Below are 26787 nucleotides of genomic sequence, written 5' to 3' on the forward strand. Positions count from 1 at the left end.
ATGACTTAATAGTCCCGGGGGGGGGGGGGGATACAATCCTAGTTCCAAGCAAGTAGGGATGGAAACCAGACCCACTGCCAGCCCATGCAGAAGGAAGGGAGTACCACCCTACAAGCTTTCTATGGGATAATAAAACTTGAAAATGTGACCAACAAAACAAAGAGAAATCCTGACAAAATTATTTTTTTATTATTCATTAATCTCAAACACGAAAACTTTTAACACTTATGCAGTTATGGGTGGACACGGGACACCAACACCATAACACACTTTCCAAACCACCTGGGTGTCACCTTAAAGCTCAATCCGGCTAATATGCTGAGGAGAGATGAAGGGTGTCAACAACCCCAAAAATGTGTAATAAAGAAATCATTGGTTTCGACGCCTGTAAATGTTCCTGTTTATATTCATTGTGACGTAATGAAGTTGTTATGACGTAACAAAAAGGGCTTGATGGCATTTCATAATGGCCACTATTTACATCTGCGGTTTTTTGTCGTTTTCTTCTAGCATACGATGGAAAAGACCGAGGATGCTCCGATTGCATACCGGTAGTGTTGTTGTACGGTTTCTTATACCGGTGATAAGTAATATTATAAAGACGGCGGACTTTGATGTTACTAATGATTGACAGCTGACACGTGGTAGTAATAGCTGCACATGTTATCAGGGCACAACTTACATGTCTCTGATTCACAACTGGCGTGACTCTGATTTCTTTGTTTGTGGGAAATAGGCACGGGTATAGTTATAGGTAAGTTTATACCAGTATAGGAACGCCCTTCCCTTGCCAACAATTCCGGGGGGCTGGGAGTAGGGAACCTTCTTTACAGCTGTATTTTCTTACTGACAGAAGGGAAACCCTGCTTATTTTTGCACAGTAATTCCTGCAAGCTTCAGATTCCTCAGCGGTGGCGATTTGGTGCAGTCTGTTACATCTGTTCTATCAACCCAAGCCAGATACGTTTCAGGGGTAGACGTCTTACATCATAGGGCCATCATTACTGCCAACAGTTTATTTCAGAATGTTTGCTCTCTCAAACTCAGTAATGATAATGAAAAGTTGTCAATTTGTACACATCACCCATCTTTGAGGGCCATATGGAAGATTAACATCAGCTGTAAATATGTAAGTAGAATTAAATAAAATAATAATGATAATAATAATAATAATAATAATAATAAAAATATTATTATTATTATTATTGCAACATGAAATGAAACTTACTCCATACAGTGACATACACTTGTGCCTCATTTAACGTTTATGTGTAGCATTTGTCAAATAGTAGAGTGATGATTCAACACTTTGCCTGCCATCACAATGTTGTTATAGTGTACATTTAGATGTGGTTTTGACATTTCTTTTTTATACAAGCATTAAATATGTTGTGAAAGTTTAAGTTAACTGAAAATTGGGTGAAAATAATATACAGATGTATCATTGCATCCATAATTTTGCCATATTAATACAAACATCAATAATAAATAATTAAAAATGATATAGGTGAAACCTGTTATAACGTGAGCCTTTATAACAAGATTCTGCTTATAACGCAATGGCATCATGGCTCCCATTTTTTAATTTAAGGTGACCTCTCTTTTTAACATCTTAAATACACGCTCTTGGAAAAGCTGATTATTCATATCTGTAGCAGATTTTTAATCCCAGCATTGCGTTTAATGTTACTTTAACTTCACCATGCACTGTTTCCACCATATTGGCATGTATATAATTAAAAACTGAAGTGTATTTGATGTCTGATGAAACTCAGTGAACAAAACAAACAATATATGATCAAGAGGTTAGTTAAACTGTTGACACTGAAATTTCAATGCACATTTTCTATGGGAAAGTTTTTCTAAAAATATGTTAGCGTGATCCTGCTTATATTGTGATGTTATTCTTTGGACCCTGAGCATCGCATTGTAATGGGTTTTACCTGTATAATAAAAGCTAACTAGAATCATTAAGTACCATGAATAATTTTTAGGCATTTATGTCTTTATTCTTTATATGTATGTATTATATCGTAGGTTGTGTTGTGTGATATGTAACAATATGTGGCATACTCATACCATTTCACCCCATAAAATAGCAAATTGATATTGAATTTGAACTTCATTTAACATCTCAGTGAGTGTGCCATATGTTTATCAAGAACGACCTCTGAACTTTTGGAAAGGGATGTAATTCCTATTTGTTTTTATAGCTATAGTCTGGTATCTTGGCCAGTCTTTAGGTTAGCTAATATGGGAGTGCCAGAATGGCATTACTAAAGATGGGGCAGGTCAGGATACAATACACATTTTGTACAGGATTACATTTCTGTTGAAAGGACAATACCGACAATTGAATGTGGGATTATTTAAAAAAGAATTAGGGAATGCTCATGTTGGTGTGAATCAAAGTACTTGAGTGTCCAGTATCACTGAATGTACCAGATATCTAACTCAGTACAGTCTCCACATGATTTATATGCAAAACTGTGTACTCAAAGTGCATAAAATATTGTTGAAATGAAATTAAAAAAGTTTGCCTGGTCAGAATTTCATAAAGTTTTGTCTGGTATGTTATGAGTCTATGCTCTTAAAATAAATAACAGAAAAGAGTGAAGACAACAGGCTTTGTAAAATTTAAGAAATAATTGATTTCATTAGAATACAAAGTGAAAAATGAGAAAAAAGAACTTATGGTATTGCAAATTAAATCCAAAAACAATCCAAGAATTAAAGACACACGTTCTAGTAATAAAAAGTCTTGAATGAAACTCAGTTTAAGTCTTGAAGAGATCCAAAATTGAAGGCGATGCCATGTCTGTTATAGCCTACAAAGTACTGATGTGTCAACAGTCTCTTGTTGAATCACAGAAATATTATTCCAGGTTTGAATTCAGTATAAATTCCAATGATTGTCTTTATCCAAGAATTTTATCAGAGCACTTTTGTATTTCCAGAGAAAGTAATCACTTGAATCAATAATTTGAAGAAAATAAAATTCAACTGGCCACAACAAAGTACAACTTAAGGTGCTAGATGTTAAAGCATAATTGGTAAAATCGTCACAGTCACAAGATAATATAGTTCACTGTTTGACCTCAGGTCACAATTATCATTTTCTAAAAACGACCATTAGATATTGGAAAATAACCTTCTAGAATGATCTAATGAGCCTTGTTTATTTACAACATAATAGCCTACAAAATTCACTTAGGAATCTCCAAAACCCTGACCGTGATCAACATATTTCTGACCCTGATTAACGTATTTACTCCTCTTCTGTTCAACTGAATACTAATCCTGATAATAAGCTCATACACATAGAGAATAATGAAGATATTATTAGTTTACATAAATGAAATTTAAAACAAAATGTCAATCAGATCAAGTAGAAATGAACTGACGTTTGGATGAGGTCAAGTTCAGCAAGCAATGTTATATTACAATGACTTGCAACGGAATAAAAACATTTTAAACTAACAGAGAAACAATTAAATTAAATGTACATAACAGGTACTTTAATCTCCATAAGATTTCTCTGGGAAATCCTCTAAAAGTATGCATTTTTGGATGCATGAAAATTCCGACAGCCCACTCCTCTGTTTGCAAGTTTATTTGTATCCCAAATTAAGTTTTATTTGATTGCTTTTTACAAAGGGAGTATTCCGTCATATAGAATGCAAGCTATCAAACAAAGTGATTTTAATGGGATTAGGTAAACCAACATGCATTGGTTAGATCCTAGCAGATGGGGAGATTACGACACCTGTTGATTGATTGTCAGTGCCAAATGATCAGTTTGATCAAAAGACGAATTACATGAGTGTCTGCTTTGACATCTCTCTTCAATAAGCGTTACTCAGCACTGTTTTAATCAATCATTTTGAAAATCCCAACACAGTGTTTGCATGTTAACATAGCATATTTGGAAAAATAGTGCCATTATTTTGGGATTTATTTTCTATGTTGGAGAAACATGACCTTCTATATTAATGATCAGAAATCTTAATAAAATCAGCTGTTTTGGTGTCATGTACAGATATAGCATCATTTTCAGGTGATTATCATATGTACTATTCTGATGGCAACTTTACATAATTTCTTTTGGTACCAAAGGCAATGCTGTCAGTGAGGATAATTCTTGTGAGACTGTCCGATATAAAGAAAAGCATAAAGAAAACAAACTGCAAAAAACCCAGAGACCTTTGTGGAATGAATCATGGAATAAGACATTCCCAAGGCTGAAAAACAAGAAAATGATGGAACACTTTTAGCCTTATGCACATAGTGTCCTGACTGCAGAAGGAATAGTGCAATGACAAAACAAGGAACACTGCAGAAGGAATAGTGCAATGACAAAACAAGGAACACTGCAGAAGGAATAGTGCAATGACAAAACAAGGAACACTGAACTTACAAAGTTCACCATAATTGCATCAAGACAAAGGGCCATTGACATTTTAAGTTCACAATAATTGCATCAAGACACAGGGCCATTGACATTTTAAGTTCAATATAATTGCGTCAAGACAAAGGGCCATTGACAGTTAAAAGAAGAAGAAACTAGTGAAATTTTTGAGGGTGATGGAGGAAGTTCCAAATCTTAATCATTGTGATGCTGTGGAGAAATCTGTTAAAGTTTATTAAAGAAAATAGCTGATATGCCAGTATTATGCTTTGTTGCTAAAAGTTGAAATGAGAGAGTGAATCTTATGTGGTCATTTGTTTCTTCTTCAAGTGTCTTGGAAAACTGAGTAATTTGAAATGGAATTAAGCTATTAAAATAAATTAACATAAAGTGTAATATCTCTTTGATTCCTTCTAGCTGCACTCAAAATTAAGAATGGCAAGGTAAATACATTGAGAATTGGTATAGTTTTAACATCAGACACAATCACTATTATTAAAACTATAAACTGCCTTAATTTTTCATTTATTTATTATAATACTAAATATTTCACAAGGAATGAGCATTATCAAACTGGTGATATACATAATGGTGACAACACATTACACTCATTGTAAGGTACAAAATGTATCATTATTGGGACTGCAAGTATCTTAAGGAAGCAGTCCTGGACTGCAGCTTTCAGAATCCTATGGAGAACTCTGTCATGTGAGTGTAGATATAGGAAAATTTGTTAGAACGGTGTGATCAAATCAATATGATCAAATCAAAAGATAAACTGAAAATTTTATTTTAGTTTATTTTAATTTATATGAGATTAACAAAATCCATTTTTGTCATTTTTCACTGCAAAAATGATTTAAAATTTTGTGTGGTGTGTATTCTTAAGCCACTTGGGCCACCATAGAATAAGTAATGTTGTTACTACTTTCTTGTTTTTCACATGCTTTTCAAGGTCATTGGTGAAAAAATTGGATCATAATGGCAGAGCCTATTTTGAGCCAAAATGTTCAGAAAATGCAGTACTGTCTGCAGAGGTTTCATTAAATAAAGTAGCAGAAGAAGTTTTAAACATAGGAAGGGGAAGGGGGCTAAACCTTTCCCTGGTTTAGGGGGGCAGTTCTTTTGGAGGTGTATATGGTGGAGGCACTTTGTCCCCATCAGAAGAAATGGTGTGGTGTTGACAGCTCAGACTGTGTTTCCTTGATGACTGCTCTGGTGGCCTAGAGCATTCACAATGGATACGGAAGATCGTTGGTTCAAACTTTGGCTGAGTCATACCAAAGACTTATAAAAATGGTACTAACAGTTGCCTCATGTTGCGCTCAGCATTAAGAGGTTAGTGTTAGGAATGGTCAGCCTGGGGTCAGGATAATGTGACTAGGTGGAACATGATGCATAGCTGCAGCATGATGCCCCAGTGCTAGACATTACTATAAACTCTCACACTACAAAACTTTGTAGTGATATGACTGACAAATTGTTAAAGCTACATTAAAAATCCACACACACACACACACACACGATCATCGATGGAAAAACGTGAAATTGTTTCTTTTTTTGAATTGTTGAAACAATGTTTGAATAGTGTTTTCCCCAAGATCTCAAAAGTGCACTTTAAACATGTATCTCATGATAAATAAATACCTTATTTCATTATTATTATGATTATTGTTGTTGTTGTTTTTGTTATTCTAAAATTATGAAATTGTGGGGGCATCTTAAGTTTTAAATATCCAAAAAAATGCATTCCACCCAAAAAGTTGCAGGAGTAACATTAACATTGGAAATATGTTAACCCTACTCACAGAATCTTCAGTGGATGGGATGACAAGTACCACAAAATTCCAATTGATTTCAGGTGGCTAAGTGAATGATGTCTGTTCAGAGCCAGAGCTTAAAACTTATGCCACCTGTATTTAGCAAAGGGAGGTAATGGACAAGAGTTATTACCCATTGTCTACATAATACAGACAGAAAAGACAAATTTTCATCATTGGGAGGGCTGGAGTTGGGAGGTAGTAGGGCTTACACTCCTTATCTTAATGTAATTGGGAACATATTCGAAGGAGAAATAGTTTTGTTAACAAATTTATTATGTTGAAATTTTTCAAGAATGCTTTCAATGCTCACAAGGAAGAAATTAATTTTTTTTTAATTCCTGAAAATTCTTTCAACCTGTTGAGCATAGGTCCCTTTGACGGACTCCTGTATAACAATTCTGGCCATATCTTTAAAGGATTATGTACCATTTACCTTTTTTGTAAAATGTTATATAATGCTTAAAGATTGTTATAATCTCTACCATTTATCTTTTCGAGTGTAGGATGGCATTGATTATTTTGGAACGGTTTTTGTTCCTACATTTTGTTAATAATAACTTTTAGAATGTAACCGTTAAGTTGGAGCCAGATGGTAAATTTGGACTTTCTTGCTGTTATACATACATGGATAAAGTTTTGCCAATGGACAAGTCCACTTTTGTATTCTCTTTGTTTTCAAAGTAATTTTTTTGATGAGAACAAAATCCTTTTTATCAACGTCATCCAGTACCTTTGTGAACAATTATCTTTCTTCTGACCTTTGAGTAATTATCAGAAATATTTGCATGATATAAAGGTATTTAATTTATTACTTCCAATATATTTTTCACAGAAGAAGTTAAATTTGTTTTGCATGTAAATTCTATAAAATAAAAATTCTGATTGTAAATAGCATTTTATTTGTCTTTTTAAATAAGTGATAAGTTGTTTAGTCAGAATATAGTGAGATAACTAGCTTCTTGTGCTATTGGGTAACGTATGGGCATTGAAACCAGTGATTGTTGTTTTGTTCATTTTCTTACATAAAAGCCCTTGTTAATTTGCTTTAACTGGATCAACATCATCCCTAGTATAATTTTCACTAAAACTGGATAAACATAATCCTTTGTCTTTTTAGTTTTTCTTTAAAATCTTGAACCTGCATATTTCATCAATTTTAACAGATACATTATTTATATAGACTGACTTGCAAAGGTTGTTCTTTGTCAGATGTTTTTCAACTATATAAATAGATTCAATGTATTGCAAAGGTTGTTCTTTGTCAGATCTTTTTCAGCTATATGAATCTACATGTTAGCATCTATATACAACAACTTTCTTTCCTTTCTCTGACCCTACATGGTCACTCATCGATACTTGACATAATTAGTATCTTTATTAATGCCTAAAGTCAATGATCATTAATACAAATATGGTTGTTTTTCTCTTTCACACATTATCCGCTGCATATATATGTACACCACATGTTCATATATTTTAACTATATACATGTTGAATTACATCTCTGAAGGCACTTACTGTTTTGAGTTTGGAAAAAAGAAAGGGGGGGCATTTATAATCTCTGTTAATACACTTACTGGTATACTGTTCCAGAATATTGGTAACTTGTTTTGAATTATTCCTGATTATTTGGAAATTTTATACTGTTAAGTAAACATAGATTTTGGGTGGAGGAAATTTACCCATTCTACCTGTTCAGAAATAGTTCATTGTTAATATGTAGCAATAGTTATTGGATATCTTAACATTGGAACCTATTTTGTATATAATAGGTAATAGTTTGAATTAAGCAGCTAAGATTTTGGTCTTCTATTGGTCTGATTTGAGTCTGAATGCTAGCTCTGCCATATTTTTATGTTATGAATTATCACTGTCATCAAAATAGGATTTTATGAAGCTATATTAAAAACAGTTTCTTATGCCTTTATGGGAGCAACAAGTATCGCACTTCCAAGTCATATACTTGAAAAACGTTTTTGATTATAGTTTGGATGTTTTCTCCATAATTGCTTATTGCCCACAAAAATACCAAGTACATTTACTTTATTTTAGCAGATCATTTGCAGATTTACAGCCTTCCATTTAAAAAAAATAGTTTATTGTTCTCAAGATTTATGCTAGTTTTAGCCATATTGAGATGAGAGATATTTTAGTTTTACCAGTATACCATTACTCATGCACCAGTTGTCCAGTTGTCATTACTTGTACAAGTCCAGTTGTCATTACTTGTACAAGTCCAGTTGTCATTACTTGTACAGGTCCAGTTGTCATTACTTGTACAAGTCCAGTTGTCATTACTTGTACAAGTCCAGTTGTCATTACTTGTACACCATTGTCCAGGTGTGACACCAGCCTGTTGCCATCACTCATGCACCAGTTGTCCAGTTGTCATTACTTGTACAAGTCCAGTTGTCATTACTTGTACAAGTCCAGTTGTCATTACTTGTACAAGTCCAGTTGTCATTGCTTGTACAAGTCCAGTTGTCATTACTTGTACACCATTTTGTCCAGGTGTGACACCAGCCTGTTGCCATCACTCATGCACCAGTTGTCCAGTTGTCATTACTTGTACAAGTCCAGTTGTCATTACTTGTACAAGTCCAGTTGTCATTACTTGCACAAGTCCAGTTGTCATTACTTGTACAAGTCCAGTTGTCATTACTTGTACACCATTTGTCCAGGTGTGACACCAGCCTGTTGCCATCACTCATGCACCAGTTGTCCAGTTGTCATTACTTGTACACCATTGTCCAGGTGTGACACCAGCCTGTTGCCATTACTCATGCACCAGTTGTCCAGTTGTCATTACTTGTACACCATTGTCCAGGTGTGACACCAGCCTGTTGCCATTACTCATGCACCAGTTGTCCAGTTGTCATTACTTGTACAAGTCCAGTTGTCATTACTTGTACACCATTTGTCCAGGTGTGACACCAGCCTGTTGCCATTACTCATGCAACATTTGTTCAATTATGCCAACACTTTGTTATTACATGTACTTGTACACCATCTGTCCAGGTATGTCACCAGCTAGTTGCAATTACTCATGCACCAGTTGTCCAGTTTTCATTACTTGTACACCATTGTTCAGGTGTGACACCAGCCTGTTGCCATTACTTATGCAATATTTCTCCAATTATGCCAACACTTTGTTATTACATGTACTTGTACACCATTTGTCCAGGTATGACACGCTAGTTGCAATTACTCATGCACCAGTTGTCCAGTTATGATGCCACCTTGTTGTAATATACTCCTCACTTACAATTCAGACCACCCTTCTGAAGGTTGCTAAGAACAGCATTGGACTTAGGGAGTTCTGTACATAACAACTTAACAAAAACCTTGGTGGTGGGTGGAGTCCACAAAACACGATTATCATAGGATGGAGTAGATACTTGCTGTGCATATAATTTAGCAGTTTTGTTGTGTTCATTAGATTAGATATTTAAATTCATCAACATTCTATAACTACATTTCCTTTCCATGTCATAGCATGTCTAGCTAAAGCAATCAATCAATCAATGCATCATTCATTCTATTTGTATGCCAGTATGTTACTTGTAAATCCCACATGATTCTGTTTAAATTAAAAACTATTGGTTTGTATTTTCAAACCGTAGTATTTGTTTTGGGCCACTGAGTTGGATTTCAGGACAAACAATTATCATTTCCTGGTAAAAATGTATCTTTATATGTCATATACATGTTCCGGTACTTGTTGATTCTAACCCAGGAATGTCCAAATCAAAGCTTCACTTTTCTTTATGTTTGCCTTTTATGACCCCAGAGTAAATCGTGCATATTCTTGAACATGACATTTAGTGCTTTTCATGCACATTAGCTAAAAATAGTAAGCTAGTGTCATGACTTCTTTTATCTGTACTTTATTTTTAACCCATGTTAGTACGGTATTAAAAAGCTTTTGTCCTTCTTATGTATTCAGATGTCTATAAACTACCAGTATTTCTTGAATTCAGATTTTATGATAATGTCACGTTTTTCTTGCATACCTTTGAATGGCAGTTTTTCTATTCAAAGTCCATTTTTTATAACTGCCACATCACTATTGTGAATGAATGCTTTATATAGACTGCCAAAGACATGTTACAAGGCACACATTCTGATTTTCCTCTGTTTACTTAGTATAACGGTCCACTCATGTCATGGTTGAAATAGCAAAGGGTTAAATTTGGGTTCCTTTTGCTCCAGTAAGCAGTAGACCTTGATGGTAGCCACTAGATCCTTGTAAAAGATCCTGTAGTAGGCACTAGTTCCTGTGGTAGCACAAAGTCAGAAGGTTGGCACTAGTTTCTGCAGTAGGTACAAGGGCCTGGTGGTAAGCACTAGATGATGTGGTAGGTTATACTTGATCTAATGGTATACACTTGGTACTGTGGCATGCACTACATCCTGGAAGCTGTAGGTATATATTTTCAAAAAATCAACTTTGCTTTCATTTTCTTTGTTTAATTTGAAATTCAAATCAAGTTTTTTCCACACAAATACTGTTGTTTGTATAAAATAGAACCCATGCCTTGACAGTTTGATACAGAGTTTATGCAGTAAGAAAATTTCATTGTGAAGAATTTGATGAGGAGCTTTTAGCAAATATGAATATTGTTATTTTCCAGTGATATAAAACTAGTATGTAGAATACTGTGACAAATACATTTATTGGTGGGGTTACAAATTTTTGTTTATTTCCTGTTTATATAGAAATCAGTTCCCGTATGAAATGTTCCATATGGACTGGATATCGAATCCATATGTACTTTTACAGAAATATCCATATGGACATTTTTATTCTATAGCTGAACCACTCTTAGGGATTTTAGTGTGTTGATATGGATATTTTATGGATTCCTTACATACTTCTTATGGAAAATCCCATGGAATAGAGATCTGTTTATTGTCCATATGGAATAAAATTAAACTTACATATGGAATTTGGCAATAATTTTGACTGCAAGAACAAAGTTAAAGACCTTATGATGTTTCCTACCTTAAATATTCTCAGCATGTTTTTTCTATGTTTTCTAATTTCATGGTGTTTGTGTTTGTAATCGTATCATTATATGTTTTTTATCTTATAGGTGTTGTCTAATGTTGTAAAGCGCTTAGAGCTTCTAAAGATTAGGCGCTGTTCAAAGTCCTCATTATTATTATTATTATTATTATCTGTGAATAATCCATATAGAATTTGGCAATAGTCCATATGGAATTTGTGAATAGTCCATATGGAATTTGGAAACATACCATATGGAATTTGTAAATGGTCTATATGGAATTTGTAAATAGTTCATATGAAATTTGGTAATAATCCAACCCGTACAAAATTTTCCAGGACTTAAGGTGGATTTCAAACGTTTTTTTAAATAGCATTTTCTGCCTAAACCATAAAAAATCTGTTTCAGATTTCTACTAAACTGCCTAATGATTCTTAGACATTATTGGGAATCAATAATAAATATTCACAATAATTTTTAAAATGGATCATAAATTTTATTTTGACAGACATGAAATACATGCATAAAAAAGCTAATTCATGATGGCATCACTTAAGTATTTTTCATTTCACTGAAAGTTTGGTGAGATTTCACAAACATTTCGACCAAAAGTTTCATTGAAATTGTGGTGAGATCTCTAACATTTCATTGACAGTTTTGTGAGAGTTTACTAAAACTTTTGTAAGATTTTTGATCATTATATAGTATTTTACTAAAGTTTCAGTACTTTGTCAGATGTTTCAAAAGGTTTCAAATAAATAATGGATATGAATTAAACAGGACTTCATTAACCAAGGTGATATTTCAGTGTACATGAAGAAAATTATACAGATGTTTGTAATTATGACATCCAAGGCAAGAGATATGGGAGTTAATAACAATAAAAATAATAATAATAAAGACTTTATTTAGAGAAGGTAACTCAGTTAGTTACATAACTAATCTACTTTAAGGCCTTCTATCTGTTATGTACAATATATACAGTATATACAACATGACGTGAAGAATCTGACTTGACCCTAAATATATAAGTGATTTTAAAAATCAAAATATCAAGCCTGGAACATATGCACAGGCATCAGTAAACACACGAAAATATATAGAATATAAAATATTATCCTGCATTTCAAAATTCAACTGTGAAAATGATGCATAATTACAGAAAAGCATCCATTTGAGACATTGAGCCTGCCTTATGTCATTGTTGTACTGCTGACTTTATTTTTTTATTAATGTACAATCTATGATGCTGTTGTGGTCTCTTGAATTAGTCTTGTTCCATAAGCAGCCATGACAAACGTTTATCATGATATAATTACTCTTATTTTACACTGAATTCTAACACACCTAGAATATTTTGATAATATTCACAATAATACCACTCATGATACTGAATGATGATTGTACTTGTGGGCCAAGAAAATTCAGCAAAGATATGACTATCTTTGATAGACATGGGTATCTGGCAACAATTCCCACCAGTGATCTATACGTTGTCTCTCCTTAAATTTTGGAAGTTAATCAGTTTGGAGTTACATAACTTCAAATAATTCTGGTTCAATTCCTTGTTATATTTAGCACGTTAGCTGCTACTGTAAAGCTCTTTATGGCACAAAAGCAAAATGCTAGTCCTGGCGTTCAGTTTTCATACAGACTGACCAGTTACGTTTCCATCGACTTTGCATTCTAGCTATTCTCATTGCCACACATTTTTCAAATGGTTATTCAAACTTGTATTCCGTTTGAAAATTTGAATCGCCATGTTTAGCATGCATGCTCATTCCCATTAGTTTCTGTTGTGTGACAATTCATTGGGCAAGTACAAAATTTTGACCAGTCAGAAAGCTCTTTACAGCGATCATCTGTTAAATAAATACTTATTAGAAAGCTTGTTGTGGAATGGGTGGCAGTTTATAGTGATGTCTAGCACCTAGTCACATTATCTTGACACCAGGCCAACCAGTCCTAACACTAACCTCTTATAGCTAGGTGCCAAGCGAGGCAGCTGTTAGTACTATTTTTATAAGTCTTTGGTATGACTCTGTTGGGGATAGAACCCATGACCTAATGCATCTGAGGTGGACAGTCTAACCACTAGGCTACCTGAGTGGTCAAAAAAATGTTTCGGGTATGATATTAAAAAAAAGAGTCCATATCGAGGAAAATAAGATTCACGTCAGGAGAAAAGCAAAATTCTGTTTTAAAATGCAAAACAAGAAACAAGAAAACTTGTTTGAGGGCAGTTAAATCCATTTGAAAAAGAAATATAACAAAGAAAGATGTGGAAAGAAGTTACTGGAAATAAATCTGTCATCCAGTCTGTCGAACCTATTATATACAGGCAGTTATGGAGACCAGTCTAACCCACATATGGCCTCACTGCACTCTCCATTTATGATGCTGAGCTTAGTACCTCAGCTTGTGACATATGCCACCTCTCATTTCTCTCAATTCTTGGTCATTAAAAGGGACTCTTTAATTGGTGGCCAGTTGGAAATCACTGTTTCTACTTCAGGGCACTCCACAAGTTTTGTCAGTGTCGGACATCAGCACTCTTCGCAGGCAACTTGAGAGATGTCATCCTCACCTCATGCAAGCAGAGGTGATGAATTTTGTTCTCAGGCTCCTTCTTCACTTTTGATTTCACTTTATCATGGGAATACTCAGCCTTCAGAGCTTTAGTTGAAGTTTTCCATCTTTTACCAGTTCTGCACTCCTCCTTCAATCTTATCAAACACCTGGACCAGAGCTCCAGCATCTGTTGATCTTACCATGAAAAAGGAAGAATCCAACTTCAAATTACTTGTGCAGTCTGGCAGAATCAGAGACATTTTGAACAATTTACATCATCAATTACAAGCCCCAGCATCATCCATATCCTTTTCTAACAAAAATGCCTTCATTCAACTTTTATCTGCGGTTTTACTCATGCCATATGCCAGTTGACCAGGATATTATATCCTTAGGGATGATAAAACAATACTCTATTCAAATGGATCGAACATCTTTAAATGACACTCAGTAATTGCTCTGCAATGTGGTAGCTGTGGGCTCTATGTTGTACTTTGTATGGACATTTATCTTCCAACGGGCAAAACAGAGTTCATCACCGAATTCTACAGTACATGGTCCTAATCTTGAACAAAGATGATCAACAGCCAATACTGTCACAGCGGATTTACAGTTGGCAAAACAAGATGCACACTGCACTCCACAATCAGCTTTCTTAAGAATCATCATGAGGCCAAGCTATGATCACAACTGTTATCCTCTAATCTACTTTCAGATTGATCAAGTATGCAAACAAGCCACTAAGGGGACAAATTCTCCTGTCCTTGCAACACCAATACAGGGTCATTTTGGGTAACCATGGGACACAACTTGAACATAAACCTCGGACAAGTTGTCCCATTTTAGTTCCTCATGCTAAAAACCACGGTTCTCGTAAAGCAGTTGACCAAAGGCTGAGAAGTAGCGATTGCATATGTCAAAGTTTCTCCACATGACTGCCTCCATCTCTCCAAAAAATGGTATCATCTCCACATGGCCTTTCTGACAGATCCCAGTAGGAGGAAGGCTTCAAGTCTTTATTGCCAAATAAGATTTGCCATGAAGATCATGGGACCCAACAATTGTTTTTTGAGGGACTCTGCTTTACTTTCAAAACACCTCCTCCTCTGTCTGGAGTCCCATCAGCTACAAACATTCCAACAAACCCATTCAAAGCAACCACCTTGCAGTAAGAAATAAATAATCTTCTTCAGATATGGCAATAAAAATCGTGCAAAATATAAATTCCCTGGGATTTTATTCTAGACTTTTCTTGATTACAAAGGAAAATGACACTGCACCCTGTTCTCAGCTTAAGTGCCCTCAATCAGTTCATTTATGCTTCTTGGTTGTTTATGGGAACACCAATGTGCATTTTGAATGCCGTTCAAGAGGTAGACTTCGTAATCAGTGTGGACTTAAAAGACACATCTCTTCATGCCGCTATTCACAAGGCTTCCAGGAAGTTCCTGTGTTTTGCCTACAATGATATAATTATTAGTTCCATGCACTCCCACTTGGACTGAACATTAGTCCCTGGGTTTTTACTTATCTGATGAACCATGTTATGGCTTATGTCTGGACCATCTAAAGGCAGCAACATCAAATTACCTGGATGACATTCTGCATAAACATCAGGTGAGTTATAATTAGTACATGATATGATTACCCATGTCACACTTACAAATCTTGGTTCTCTCATCAAAAAGGACAAATCCAACCTAGTGATATTGCTGTTTTTTTTCATCGAGGTATGAAATTCAACACACAGGTAAATAGAGTTGTCTCCCTCAGGAACAGACATAACACTCAGGACCATAATGGCTTGTTGCTCTCAAGGGAATCTCTATCTGCATGGGAATTCCTTCCCCATCTAGGCTTGCCCTATGCGGCATCGGACCTCATCATCCTAAGTCACTTTTATATGTACCCATTAAAAATGATTCTTTTATACCAATGGAGGCCAAAAGTTTGTCCACTTGACCAACCTCTCCCCGTTTGCACAAATATGAGTTATCATATGCAGACTTGGAGCCACCTAACTTGTCTCACAGTTGGTATACTTCTGCAAATACAGCTGCCAGAGATAACACTCTGTACAGAGGCAAGTACAAATGAATGGGGGGCACACCTAATACCATCTTTCCAGGAAGCTAGTGGAATGTTGTCTCTCCAGGAATGGCATCTACATATCAATATTCTCTAGATGATGGCTATTTTGATAACCTTCCACTGGTGGCAGGAATTTTTAACTGGAAAGGGAATCCTCATTCTATCCAACAACTTTGCAGCGGTGACTTATCTCAAATAGCAAGGTGGAACCAAGTCCCCATACCTTTGCATACTGGTATGTGACTATGTAAAGTGGTGTCTTCAGCAAACAAATCCATGCCTAAGTTTATCATATTCCAGGATATCGAAACATAATAGCAGATTCATGTCCCAGGACAATTAACTGACACAGATGGAATGGTCTCTCCATCCCTTGATTTTCACTTAGATATACACACTGGTAGGCAGAATCAACTAAATACAAGCCCTATCAGGCGACCTATATTACATGCAGTTCCAACAGGATGGGTCAGTTTCCTCTTTCATCACCAAGAACAAGCTTCCACCCATGGCTAACCAGACCTTTTTTTTTGTGCTGAAATCATGGTATACTCTGGATACTTTCATTCATGGCCACCTACAGAATCCAGGACAAGCCTTGAAGTGGTATTTTAAATGACCGAGTCATTACATCAAGGGAGATCACGCCAATTTTTACCTTTCAGACAGGAACAGGACAATATAACTGTACAGACCCATTGATTAAATGGGTTATTTGCTCTACATATCGAGAAATAACTCCAACTCAGATGAACTGGTTAGGCTGTCAAGGTTAGATCAGTTGCCAGAAGCATTGCCATTGATCGGAACTGTTCTGTAACTGATATTATCCATGCCTTGGTATGGAGATCCACATTCTCATGATCTTTTATCTAAAATGGCTCAACTTGATCTGGTGGGACCTATAGCCATGTTGCAACAGGTCACCTTTCCAGGTCGTTTCACAACTTCATAAGATGCAGCTTCATGACTTATGCTGGATTTGCAGGGTGGGAAAATCTTTCCTCCCAACAGGTGGAATCTTCTCCTTGGATTACCTAGAAGTTGTCTCACATACCTTAGGGGACCAGAGATGGCATCTTTGGAATAATGGGACATACCTCCTTCCACCTCTTACGTATTCTCCTAAGGTATTTTGATTGGGTAACATATTTAAAGAAGGAACTAATTATTTCTAGTAAATTATGTTTCTTTGTGAATACTTACCCAATCATAATACACGTAAAGCCTTCCCACAGTAACATCCATATAAAGAGCATTCTTTAGTAACTGAAATGTTTATGGGTTTTCCTGCCATTTCCTATATCAAAGGGAGATCACTCTGCCTGACCACCACCTAGGTGAGCAGATAACTTTTAGCTCTTTGTTTTAGCTAAAAGTTTTATTTGTGAGGGCTGGATTTGCAATGTAGTAGTAGATATTATATTGGATAAGTATTTGCAATTAAACATAGTTTAGTAGAAATAAATTAGTTTTCTACTAAATTACCAAATCTTATGCAAATAAGTAAATTCACACATTATACCATCAGTGTATGTCTTGAGTAAAGAAAAATGGAATATGTAAAGTGCAGGGCTTGAACTTAGTGGTAGTCCACTAGCCCAAGGCTAGTAAATTTCCTGTTGGGCTAGTAAGTTTTAGCTCTACTGGTCTTAGACCAAAAGAGCTTATGTTATGGTCTTTTGTCATTGTCTGTCATCTGTCTGTCCATTAGCACATACTTGCTATTTTACTTTTCCTGAACTACTAGGAGGTCTGACATGAAATATTACACCAACACATTTATGCCAAGATCTAGTTGGTCCTAGATGAAATGGTGGTGTTGGATACAAATCCAATATGGTTGCCACAGTGGCCATCTTGAAAATGTTGTTATTGTTACTCCTCTGGAAAAGATGGTCATCATATCAGCATCGGGTTTTCACTGAAAGACTTCTTATGATGTCTTGTTACTGGCCATAGGTGAAAATGGTGCTGATCTTACATCTAGAATTTTTTAAATTCCTGCTTAGTACTACTCCTGAAATGATGGTCATATCATCTTGGCGTTTTCACCAAAAAAAAACGTTTTATGATGTACAAGACTAAAATGAAGCTTAGTGGCCATATTGTTACTGCTACTCCACCGACATGGATATTCATACTAATGTGGGGTTTTCACGCAAAAGAAAACCGTATAGTGTCTATTTAATCCTAAATAAAAATGGTTACAATTTGACATCCAACATGGCCACTGCAATAGCAATCTTGAAAATCTTGTAATTGCAATGCCTTCAGAACAGTAAATTATATTGACATGGGATTTTCAGCAATAGACTTATTATAAGGTTCAGTTGGTCTTAAATGAACATGGTGCTGATTTGACACCCAGTATGGCCACCACACAGTGCTAAACATAGTGCTGATTTGACATCCAGTATGGCCACCACACAGGGCTAAACATTACTAAACATACTTCTACTGAATGGATGGTCATATTAGCATTAATTTTTCACTGAAAGACTTCTGATGTCTTCATGGTCCTGAATGAAAATTGTGTTCTTCTGACATAACATATGAGTGCAACAGTAGCTACTTAGACAGTCTTTTATAGCTATTTGTCCTGAATGGAAAGTCATATTGACATGAGGTTCTCAGTGAAATACTTGTTATGATGTCTATTTGGTGTTAAATGAAAATGGGGCAGATTTGGGGTTTATTATAGCTGCCACAGTGACCAATGCTGTTGTCACTATTTCGTCAGAAGAATGGTCATATCATTAACTAAATGAATCCTTATAATGTTTGGTTGACCTGAAATTAAAATGGTGCTAATCTGACATCCAGTGGACATACTGAAGATCTTGTTTTAGCGTCTCCTCTTCAAGGGAAAGTCATTTTGACAAAGGGTTTTTATCAAACATGTTCTTATGGTGGCTACTTGGTCCTCAGTGAAAATGACTAACCCTCAATATGGCCACCATCGTGGCTATCTTGAAAATATTGTTATATCTAATTTTGTTTGGATAACTTCATGTATAACAGCATTTGGTTTTTATCAATAGACTTCTTTGGGTATCTAGTTGGCCAGAGAGTAAAATGGTGCAATTGGAAAATTCAATATGGCTGCCATGAAGGCCGTCAGGAAAATCTTGTCACTACTTCCCCAGAATGGATGATTGTTTTGACATTGGGTTTTGATTAAATTATATGTAATGATGTTTGATTTGTACTAGATGAAAATGGTGTTAATCTGATATCCAATATGTCATCACATCAGGTAATTTGAAAATCTTGTTATTGATTAAGAATTTAAGAGATGGTTTTAACATTCAGAAGTTTAAAGGAAGACATCATCTTATCTTGACTTTATAGAAATTCTTCTCACCCAGAAGCTTTAGTCCCAGTAATATATTTTTGTTTAAGTCTTAGTCATATTAAACTATTCATCAGTAGTTAAATAAGTCAGAAAAAATAAATTTATATACATGTATGAAGGGTTTTACAATTTGCAAAGTCATTTAAATTTTAGGATATTACATTAAAACCTAAGCCTTGATTATATTTGCAGTATTAGGGCTAATGGGAACAACACAGCCCTTGTGTTTCTTGTTCTGTGTTAGAATTTTACATTATTTTTCCATAACTTCATTGACAAACATATTTTAAAAATGGTTTATTTTTTCAGAGCTAATCTACCATCAGAAATGGTGTTGACAAGGTCACAAGAAGCAAACTTAGAAAGCAAATCTAGAATGTCAGAAAATGGAAAACAGAATAGAGAAGCAAGCCAGGACAGTTCTCCTGCTGCCACAGTTGGCTCTGAGAACAAGATGCTGTATATAATTTTCATATCCTTAGTTATTGATTTGCTGGGTTTCACATTGATACTGCCATTGCTACCCTCTCTTCTTGACTATTATGGGACTCATGGTCAGGTATGGCACACTCATTATTCTTGTAGCTTTTCCATATACAGTCAAACCTGGTGTAGAAACCACCTGCAACTATTTATCACCTGCAAATTATTATGCCTCAGTGGTGATAAACTGTGTAACAGAAAGAAGCAAAACCAGCAACTTTTGTAAAACTTTACAAATAATTTCATTATCAGAGTTATAAATGAAAATGTGAGAGGAACTTAGAGTATTATGAAGTGAAGCCAAAACAATCTGAAAAAAGTTATATTAAAGTAAAAACAAGAAAAGTTCTATATAAATTTCAAACCCAGAAATGTACTGGTCTGGCAAGAATCATAACGTTTTCAAAATGGTGTAGACCAGAACCCCTTTGAATAATTTACATTAGTTCCAAAATAATATTATAGTCCATTGAGCACTTTGTGTTTCCACTGAACAGTCCAAATAAATGTTTTCCCTTTCAGATAATATCTATATACAAGATAAAACATGTCTACAGACATACAACAGGAACTCAAGAAATAAGAATGACTCCAAAATAGGAATAAATCTGATTGTGTGTGCATTTCTCTCCTTATTTACGCTATATACCCATGTGACATATCTTACTATTCAATTCAGTATTTCAAAATACTCATTCATGTGACATAACCCATAACTTAATTCTTTTAAGAAACATGTCCATTGGGGAAAAAAAGCAAAATCTTGTCAAAATATTTACTAATAATTTTGTTATTATGAACTATAAGCGCATACTTAAGCATCTATTTATAGACCCTACACAATTTTACATTCATTACATCTTAAAATAGACCATATATATATACACCAAATCTTCACCACAATTTACAGTTATGAATAAAAATTACAAAAATTATAGGTATACAAAACAATATTACAAACTTTTCTTCAGTAATACAACAGACTGCTCATCACAGGCAGGGGTTTACCCCTGAATTTGCAAGTACTGCTTATAGCAAATGGGTATTGTTTTCCTGGTGTATCTATGTACCTACCTATCTACCCACCAACCTAACTACCTACCAACACACCTACCTACCTACCTATCCGCTTATCTGCCTACCTACAGTTGATAATTTCCAGATCATTTGAGTTAGATTCAGTCACATCTATCTGTCTGCTTTTAAGTGCTGTGTATCTCTGCTGTATCGTATCTTTCAAGTCCCTCTACAGGACTTTTGTCCATTTTTTAAGAAGACCTGTTTGTAAAGACAACTTGTGTGGTCTGTTTAGTCATTGTACACAGGTTTGGCTGTATCTTGTTTTTGGATTCAAATTTAAAAGAAGGGAAACATTATGCACATTCATGGATATTTATCAAAATCTATTACTGCCATTACATTTACCATCTATACTTGCTTATAAGTCTGTTCCAACTGTAAACACCATAGACCCTGAATTACTCTTAATGAACTGCATAGACTAGGATGTGCTGGTGCATTATGCAATGGCATCTCAGGGTCTATGTGTTTTGCGTCTGGATCAGACTTCTACACAAGTATAGATGTGATTTTTAATTTAAGAAAGTTATTGTTTTGGCAATACTTGAATTCACTAATTGGTAGAGGGGACTTGTTATTTCTACAGAATGACCTTTGATTGATCATTAAATTTATGGTTCATGGCAACCACAAAATCAAGACAAACTTATATGCTACAGAATATAGCGAATTTACAGTATGTTCCTATATAAAAATTGATTGTTGAATTTATTTTCATGATTCAATCTTTATTTGAATACTGAATATTTGAGACAAATATGATAACTTTGCATATTAGAAGAATATTTTTTTATTATAAGTTCCCACTTATTTATGTCAGCCACTCATCATATTACATCTAGAGGTAAGGTGATTTGTAATTGAACCATGCATGATCTCAAAAATAACAATAGTTTTTCTCATATAATTTTCTCGTTCAGCCTGTTCATTGAATTCACAAATAGTTAGCTATGAAATTACACAAGTTGAATAAAATAATTGAATTTACAAGATCATTTTCAGTGATTATTTCAAATCGGTTTTTGTTTTCAGGACAGTCTGTATCACACCCTGAAGACGTCAGTCCATGGTTTCCGGGAACTGGTTGGAGCACCTGACACTCCTAGATGGAACTCTGTCTTATTTGGAGGTTAAATATTAAATCATAATCTTTAATGAAAGGTAGCATTACTAATTAAATAAGCAACAAATAATAAGTTTCAGCAAATATATAACACAGAACAGTTGTGGAGAGTTATCAAGTTTGGTTAGATTTTTGGATAGTGAAATTTTTGCATGTAAAAGGTTATATTTAGTATAAATGCCTTTGCATGCTGGGAAATTTTAACATGACATGTACGATTTATTTCCTTAACTGTTCTATTGCAGCCATGCGTAATGGTTTCTAAATCATGTCTCCATTGCATTGTTAGATACATGTTAGATATATTTTGTGGTAGTTTGTCAATACCTACAACTTCAAGAATTAATATCAACTTGTTGGAACTCTCCATCAGACATAAATTGGCATGCTATGATAAAAATTAATTTGAAATTTCTCTTCTTTGGAGATATCTGCTTAAAATGCAATCTAATAGAATTTGACCATTATAGATTTTTGGAAAATAAGTAGGAATTAAATTATGAATGGTTAAATTTTTCTTTCCTCCTTGCGGTTTACAGCAATCCTTTTGGCCAGGACCTTTTGAATTTTTTGGGTTTTTACCTATATGAACCAAATATTTTTTAAATCCATGTCCATTTGCACTACATTTGTGTACATATACTAAATCAATGAGCATAGAATCACTCAATCAATGAGCATATGATCACTCAATCAATGAGCATATGATCACTCAATCAATGAGCATAGGATCACTCAATCAATGAGCATAAGATCACTCAGTGAATGAGCATAGGATCATTTAATGAGCAATGGATCACTCAATTAATGATCATAGGATCACTCAATCAATACACATAGGATCACTCAATGAACATAGGATCACTCAATCAATGAACATAGGATCACTTAATGAATGAGCATATGATCACTCAATCAATGAGCATATGATCACTCAATCAATGAGCATATGATCACTCAATCAATGAGCATAAGATGACTCAATGAGCATAGGATCATTCAGTGAGCAATGGATCACTCAATTAATGATCATAGGATCACTCAATGAGCATAGGATCACTCAGTTAATGAACTAGGATCAATCAGTTAATGAACATAGGATCATTCAATCAATGATCATAGGATCACTCAATCAATGACCATAGGATCACTCAATACACAGAGGATCACTCAATCAATGGGCATAGGATAACTCAATTAATGATCATAGGATCACTTAATCAATGAGCATAGGATCACTCAATCAATGATCATAGGATCACTCAATCAATACACATAGGATCGCTCAATCAATGGGCATAGGATAACTCAATTAATGATCATAGGATCATCCAAACTTGGACCTCTTATATAAGATTTTATTTGTAAACCAAACACTTGACATTTCTCAAATAAATGAAATATATTTGCTTATGTTACAAGTACACTTTAAATGAATAAATAAACATCATCTGCTTACATATCTTGGTGTGAAGACATGATGGTACCATGCAAATTTCATCACTGTGTGTATGTATTAATGTATGATATGAAATATGTATACCATTAAAATATGGACATTTTAAATTTGATCTGTAGAATAAAACAAAATAAAAGAAGAAAAAATATAACAAAATAATGTGTCCATATGGGGAATTGAACACTCTAACCATCTTAGAGCTATGCAGCCACTTGACAGATGTTGTGTTAGATAATGTATAAAAACCAGTATAGTCTCCGTTCTCTGCTGTTACATCTTATAGAATGAAATTCAAAATATGATTTAAGAATGCAATTAAACTATGAGTTTATTTAACTATTTATACAGTTGAATTTAATTATGGGGATGGACTTTTTTTAAAAATTCAGTGGAGTATGAACTGAAAAAATGCTGTGCAAACTGTATACAAAAATCTGCCATTAGTGAATTATTGACAACAAAAATAGGGGGCCCTGAGTGGCCAAGTGGTTTAAAGTGCTTACCGTTACGGCTCATTGCCATCTCATCTCTGTCTGCGTGGGTTCGAGTCTTGGGTTTGGCCAATGTGAGTATGAGAGAAAACTTGTCAGTAGCTTCTTTTGGGTTGGTGGTTCTTTCTGGAGTTTTCCCAGGTTCTTCCTCCACCATTTATACTGGCTGCCATGTATAGCCTATCTTGTGCTAAAAAATGGCATTAAACCGTACAAGTACAACTGCTACAACAAAAATAAATATACTCATTAACAAGAGGATCATATAACTTAGTAACTTTTATGATCTTTAGTAAATAATTAACACTTTGTAGTTCTATTATGTGGAGCCATTTACTCCCACAAATTTGGAGACTATTTTCTTCAGAAAAGAGAATCATTACAATAGATCAGTCATAGCCGGGATTTACACATCTCCTACCTTTAAATCAGTTATCAGTTTCCATTGGTCATCTAATTATTTGCAATAAATTACAGTGTCATTCCAAATTTTAATCAATATGGAATTTTTAGCATCAGTATGATATTTCCATTGTCAGTATGATATTTCCATTATCAGTATGATATTTCCATTATCACTATGACATTTCCATTGCCGGTATAACATTTTCATTATCAGTATAATGTTTTCATTATCACTATGATGTTTCCATTATCAGTATGATGTTTCCATTATCAGTATGACATTTCCATTATCATTATGATGTTTTCATTATCAGTATGATGTTTCCATTATCAGTATGATGTTTTCATTATCAGTATGATGTTTCCATTATCAGTATGACATTTTCATTATCAGTATGATGTTTTCATTATCACTATGATGTTTCCGTTATCAGTATGACGTTTCCATTATTAGTATGACGTTTCCATTATCAGTATGACGTTATCATTATCGGTATGATATTTCCATTATCAGCAGATATTTCCATGATCAATATGATATTTTCATTATCTGTATATTTTCATTATCAGTGTTTTGCTTTTGTTTGACATTTGAGTTTGAATTCATGCTTAGAACTTTTAGTGGCACACTAGACAAGAGGTGCATCTTGGGTTTACTTGATTAGATGCTGTAGTTCTGAGATTTACACTGTTCACACTTCTCATTGATTCCCCTTAGTTCAAAGTCTCTAGCTCCAGTATGGATGAGACTGCCAGGTGGAGTAATCCTGTGTGAGATCATCCCAAGACTCAGGGTCATAGTTGAAATGATTCAAGGATGAATTGAGGGAATCTTTGAAGAGTTTATTCTGACCACTATGAGATCACTTTCCCTCATTCAGCTCACCATAGGAAATCTTATTTGATTGTCATTCTTCTGACACACTAGTGATGTGGCCTGCCATCCACAACTATCTGCCCATGTGAGAATCTTGGTGTCTTTGACCCAGTCCTGCTATATTATCTTCACCAGTTTCTGTAAAATACATTACCTGATCACATTACATTAGGGATAACTTTCTTTGCTACCTTAGAATCTAACCATTCCAGAAGGACGGAAAGACATTTTGCTCTCTAATTATTATATGAAGATGAAGGGAAGGAATTGTTACAAGTTGACTCCTCTTTCTTCTCATGCCATTTTACCCCATTTAAGTGTTTTTATTTTCACTGCCACTTGTTAAGATGGTCTCCAGAAAAATCACTTAAATTATAAAGCTTTCATTGAAACCATCCAAATTCATTTTCAGTGGAACACTGAGTCAGAATGTTTCCAATTCATTTATTCTTATTTTTGCAATTATCGTACCATTCATTATTGTGACATGTAATTTTGATTGGTACCGTTCAATTTCACAAAGGAATATTTTTGGGCACTGTACTTATCAATTATTATACTTCTAATTTATTACAATTATGTGGTTATCATTATTTCACTGTATGTCTGTCTGCTGTATGTATGAGTGTGTTTGTGTCTGTGTGTATGTATGTATGTATGTATTTGCTGTATGTACTTTTTTGTCATTACAGAGATGACAAGCAAGTACAATGAGTGGAGAGAATCATATCCTCTCCACTGCCCCACCCCACCATGAAGCCACATAATAACATACCAGCACATTGTATCAGTAAATACAGGAGAATCATTGATTAGTCCTATGGTTGATCACCATGAGATCAGTAACATCAGAATACACCATGAGAACAGTAACATCAGAATACACCATGAGATCAGTAACATCAGAATACACCATGAGAACAGTAACATCAGAATACACCATGAGAACAGTAACATCAGAATACACCATGAGATCAGTAACATCAGAATACACCATGAGATCAGTAACATCAGAATACATCATGAGAGCAGTAACATCAGAATACACCATGAGAACAATAACATCAGAATACACCATGAGATCAGTAACATCAGAATACACCATGAGAACAGTAACATCAGAATACACCATGAGAACAGTAACATCAGAATACACCATGAGAACAATAACATCAGAATACACCATGAGATCAGTAACATCAGAAAATACTGTTGCTGTGAATACAGTAGAATTGCTGATTACTCTCATGGGTTATATAGGCTCTTCCAATCAGGTCTCATAATTGCATATAGTCATTGACTTGAAAGGTTTGTTTGTGGAAATGCTGATGAGTGGAATGGGGATATACCTAGGATCCCATTAAAAAAAAAGGCATGATGACTTGCACTCATTTAACCTGATAATGCAATGAAATATTAAGAAAACAAGCCAAATGTGAAGATTTGTAATTAAAACAATATGGTATGGATGGACATTCTGTACCTATATAGTACCGATGGCCGGTCTGTACCGACCATACTGCATCAGATGGCCAGACCTTATAACATATACCATTTTTCACATGCCATTCTGACTGTCAGCTAACCACTCCAGTCTTATGAACATGCT

General features: G+C 34.7%; 1 protein-coding gene across 2 annotated transcripts in view; it reads left to right on the forward strand.

Moving 5' to 3' along the window:
- The first annotated feature begins 554 nt into the window (after positions 1-554).
- The window catches only part of LOC149794815 (solute carrier family 75 member 1-like), a 56867-nt gene continuing 30634 nt past the window's right edge, over positions 555-26787 (forward strand). The window contains exons 1-3 of one of the 2 annotated variants that reach the window (XM_089964472.1): positions 555-754; positions 19570-19819; positions 21856-21952. In XM_089964472.1, coding sequence (XP_089820598.1) covers positions 19589-19819; positions 21856-21952 — 328 coding nt within the window. In that variant the 5' untranslated portion in view covers positions 555-754; positions 19570-19588. Of the gene's footprint in view, positions 755-10449; positions 10571-19569; positions 19820-21855; positions 21953-26787 lie in introns of those variants that run through there. The other variant, XM_089964474.1, reaches the window with a different exon arrangement.

The sequence above is a fragment of the Sinohyriopsis cumingii genome, chromosome 7, assembly GCF_028554795.1.
Source record: "Sinohyriopsis cumingii isolate HCF-2022 chromosome 7, ASM2855479v2, whole genome shotgun sequence".
Lineage (NCBI taxonomy): Eukaryota > Metazoa > Mollusca > Bivalvia > Unionida > Unionidae > Sinohyriopsis > Sinohyriopsis cumingii.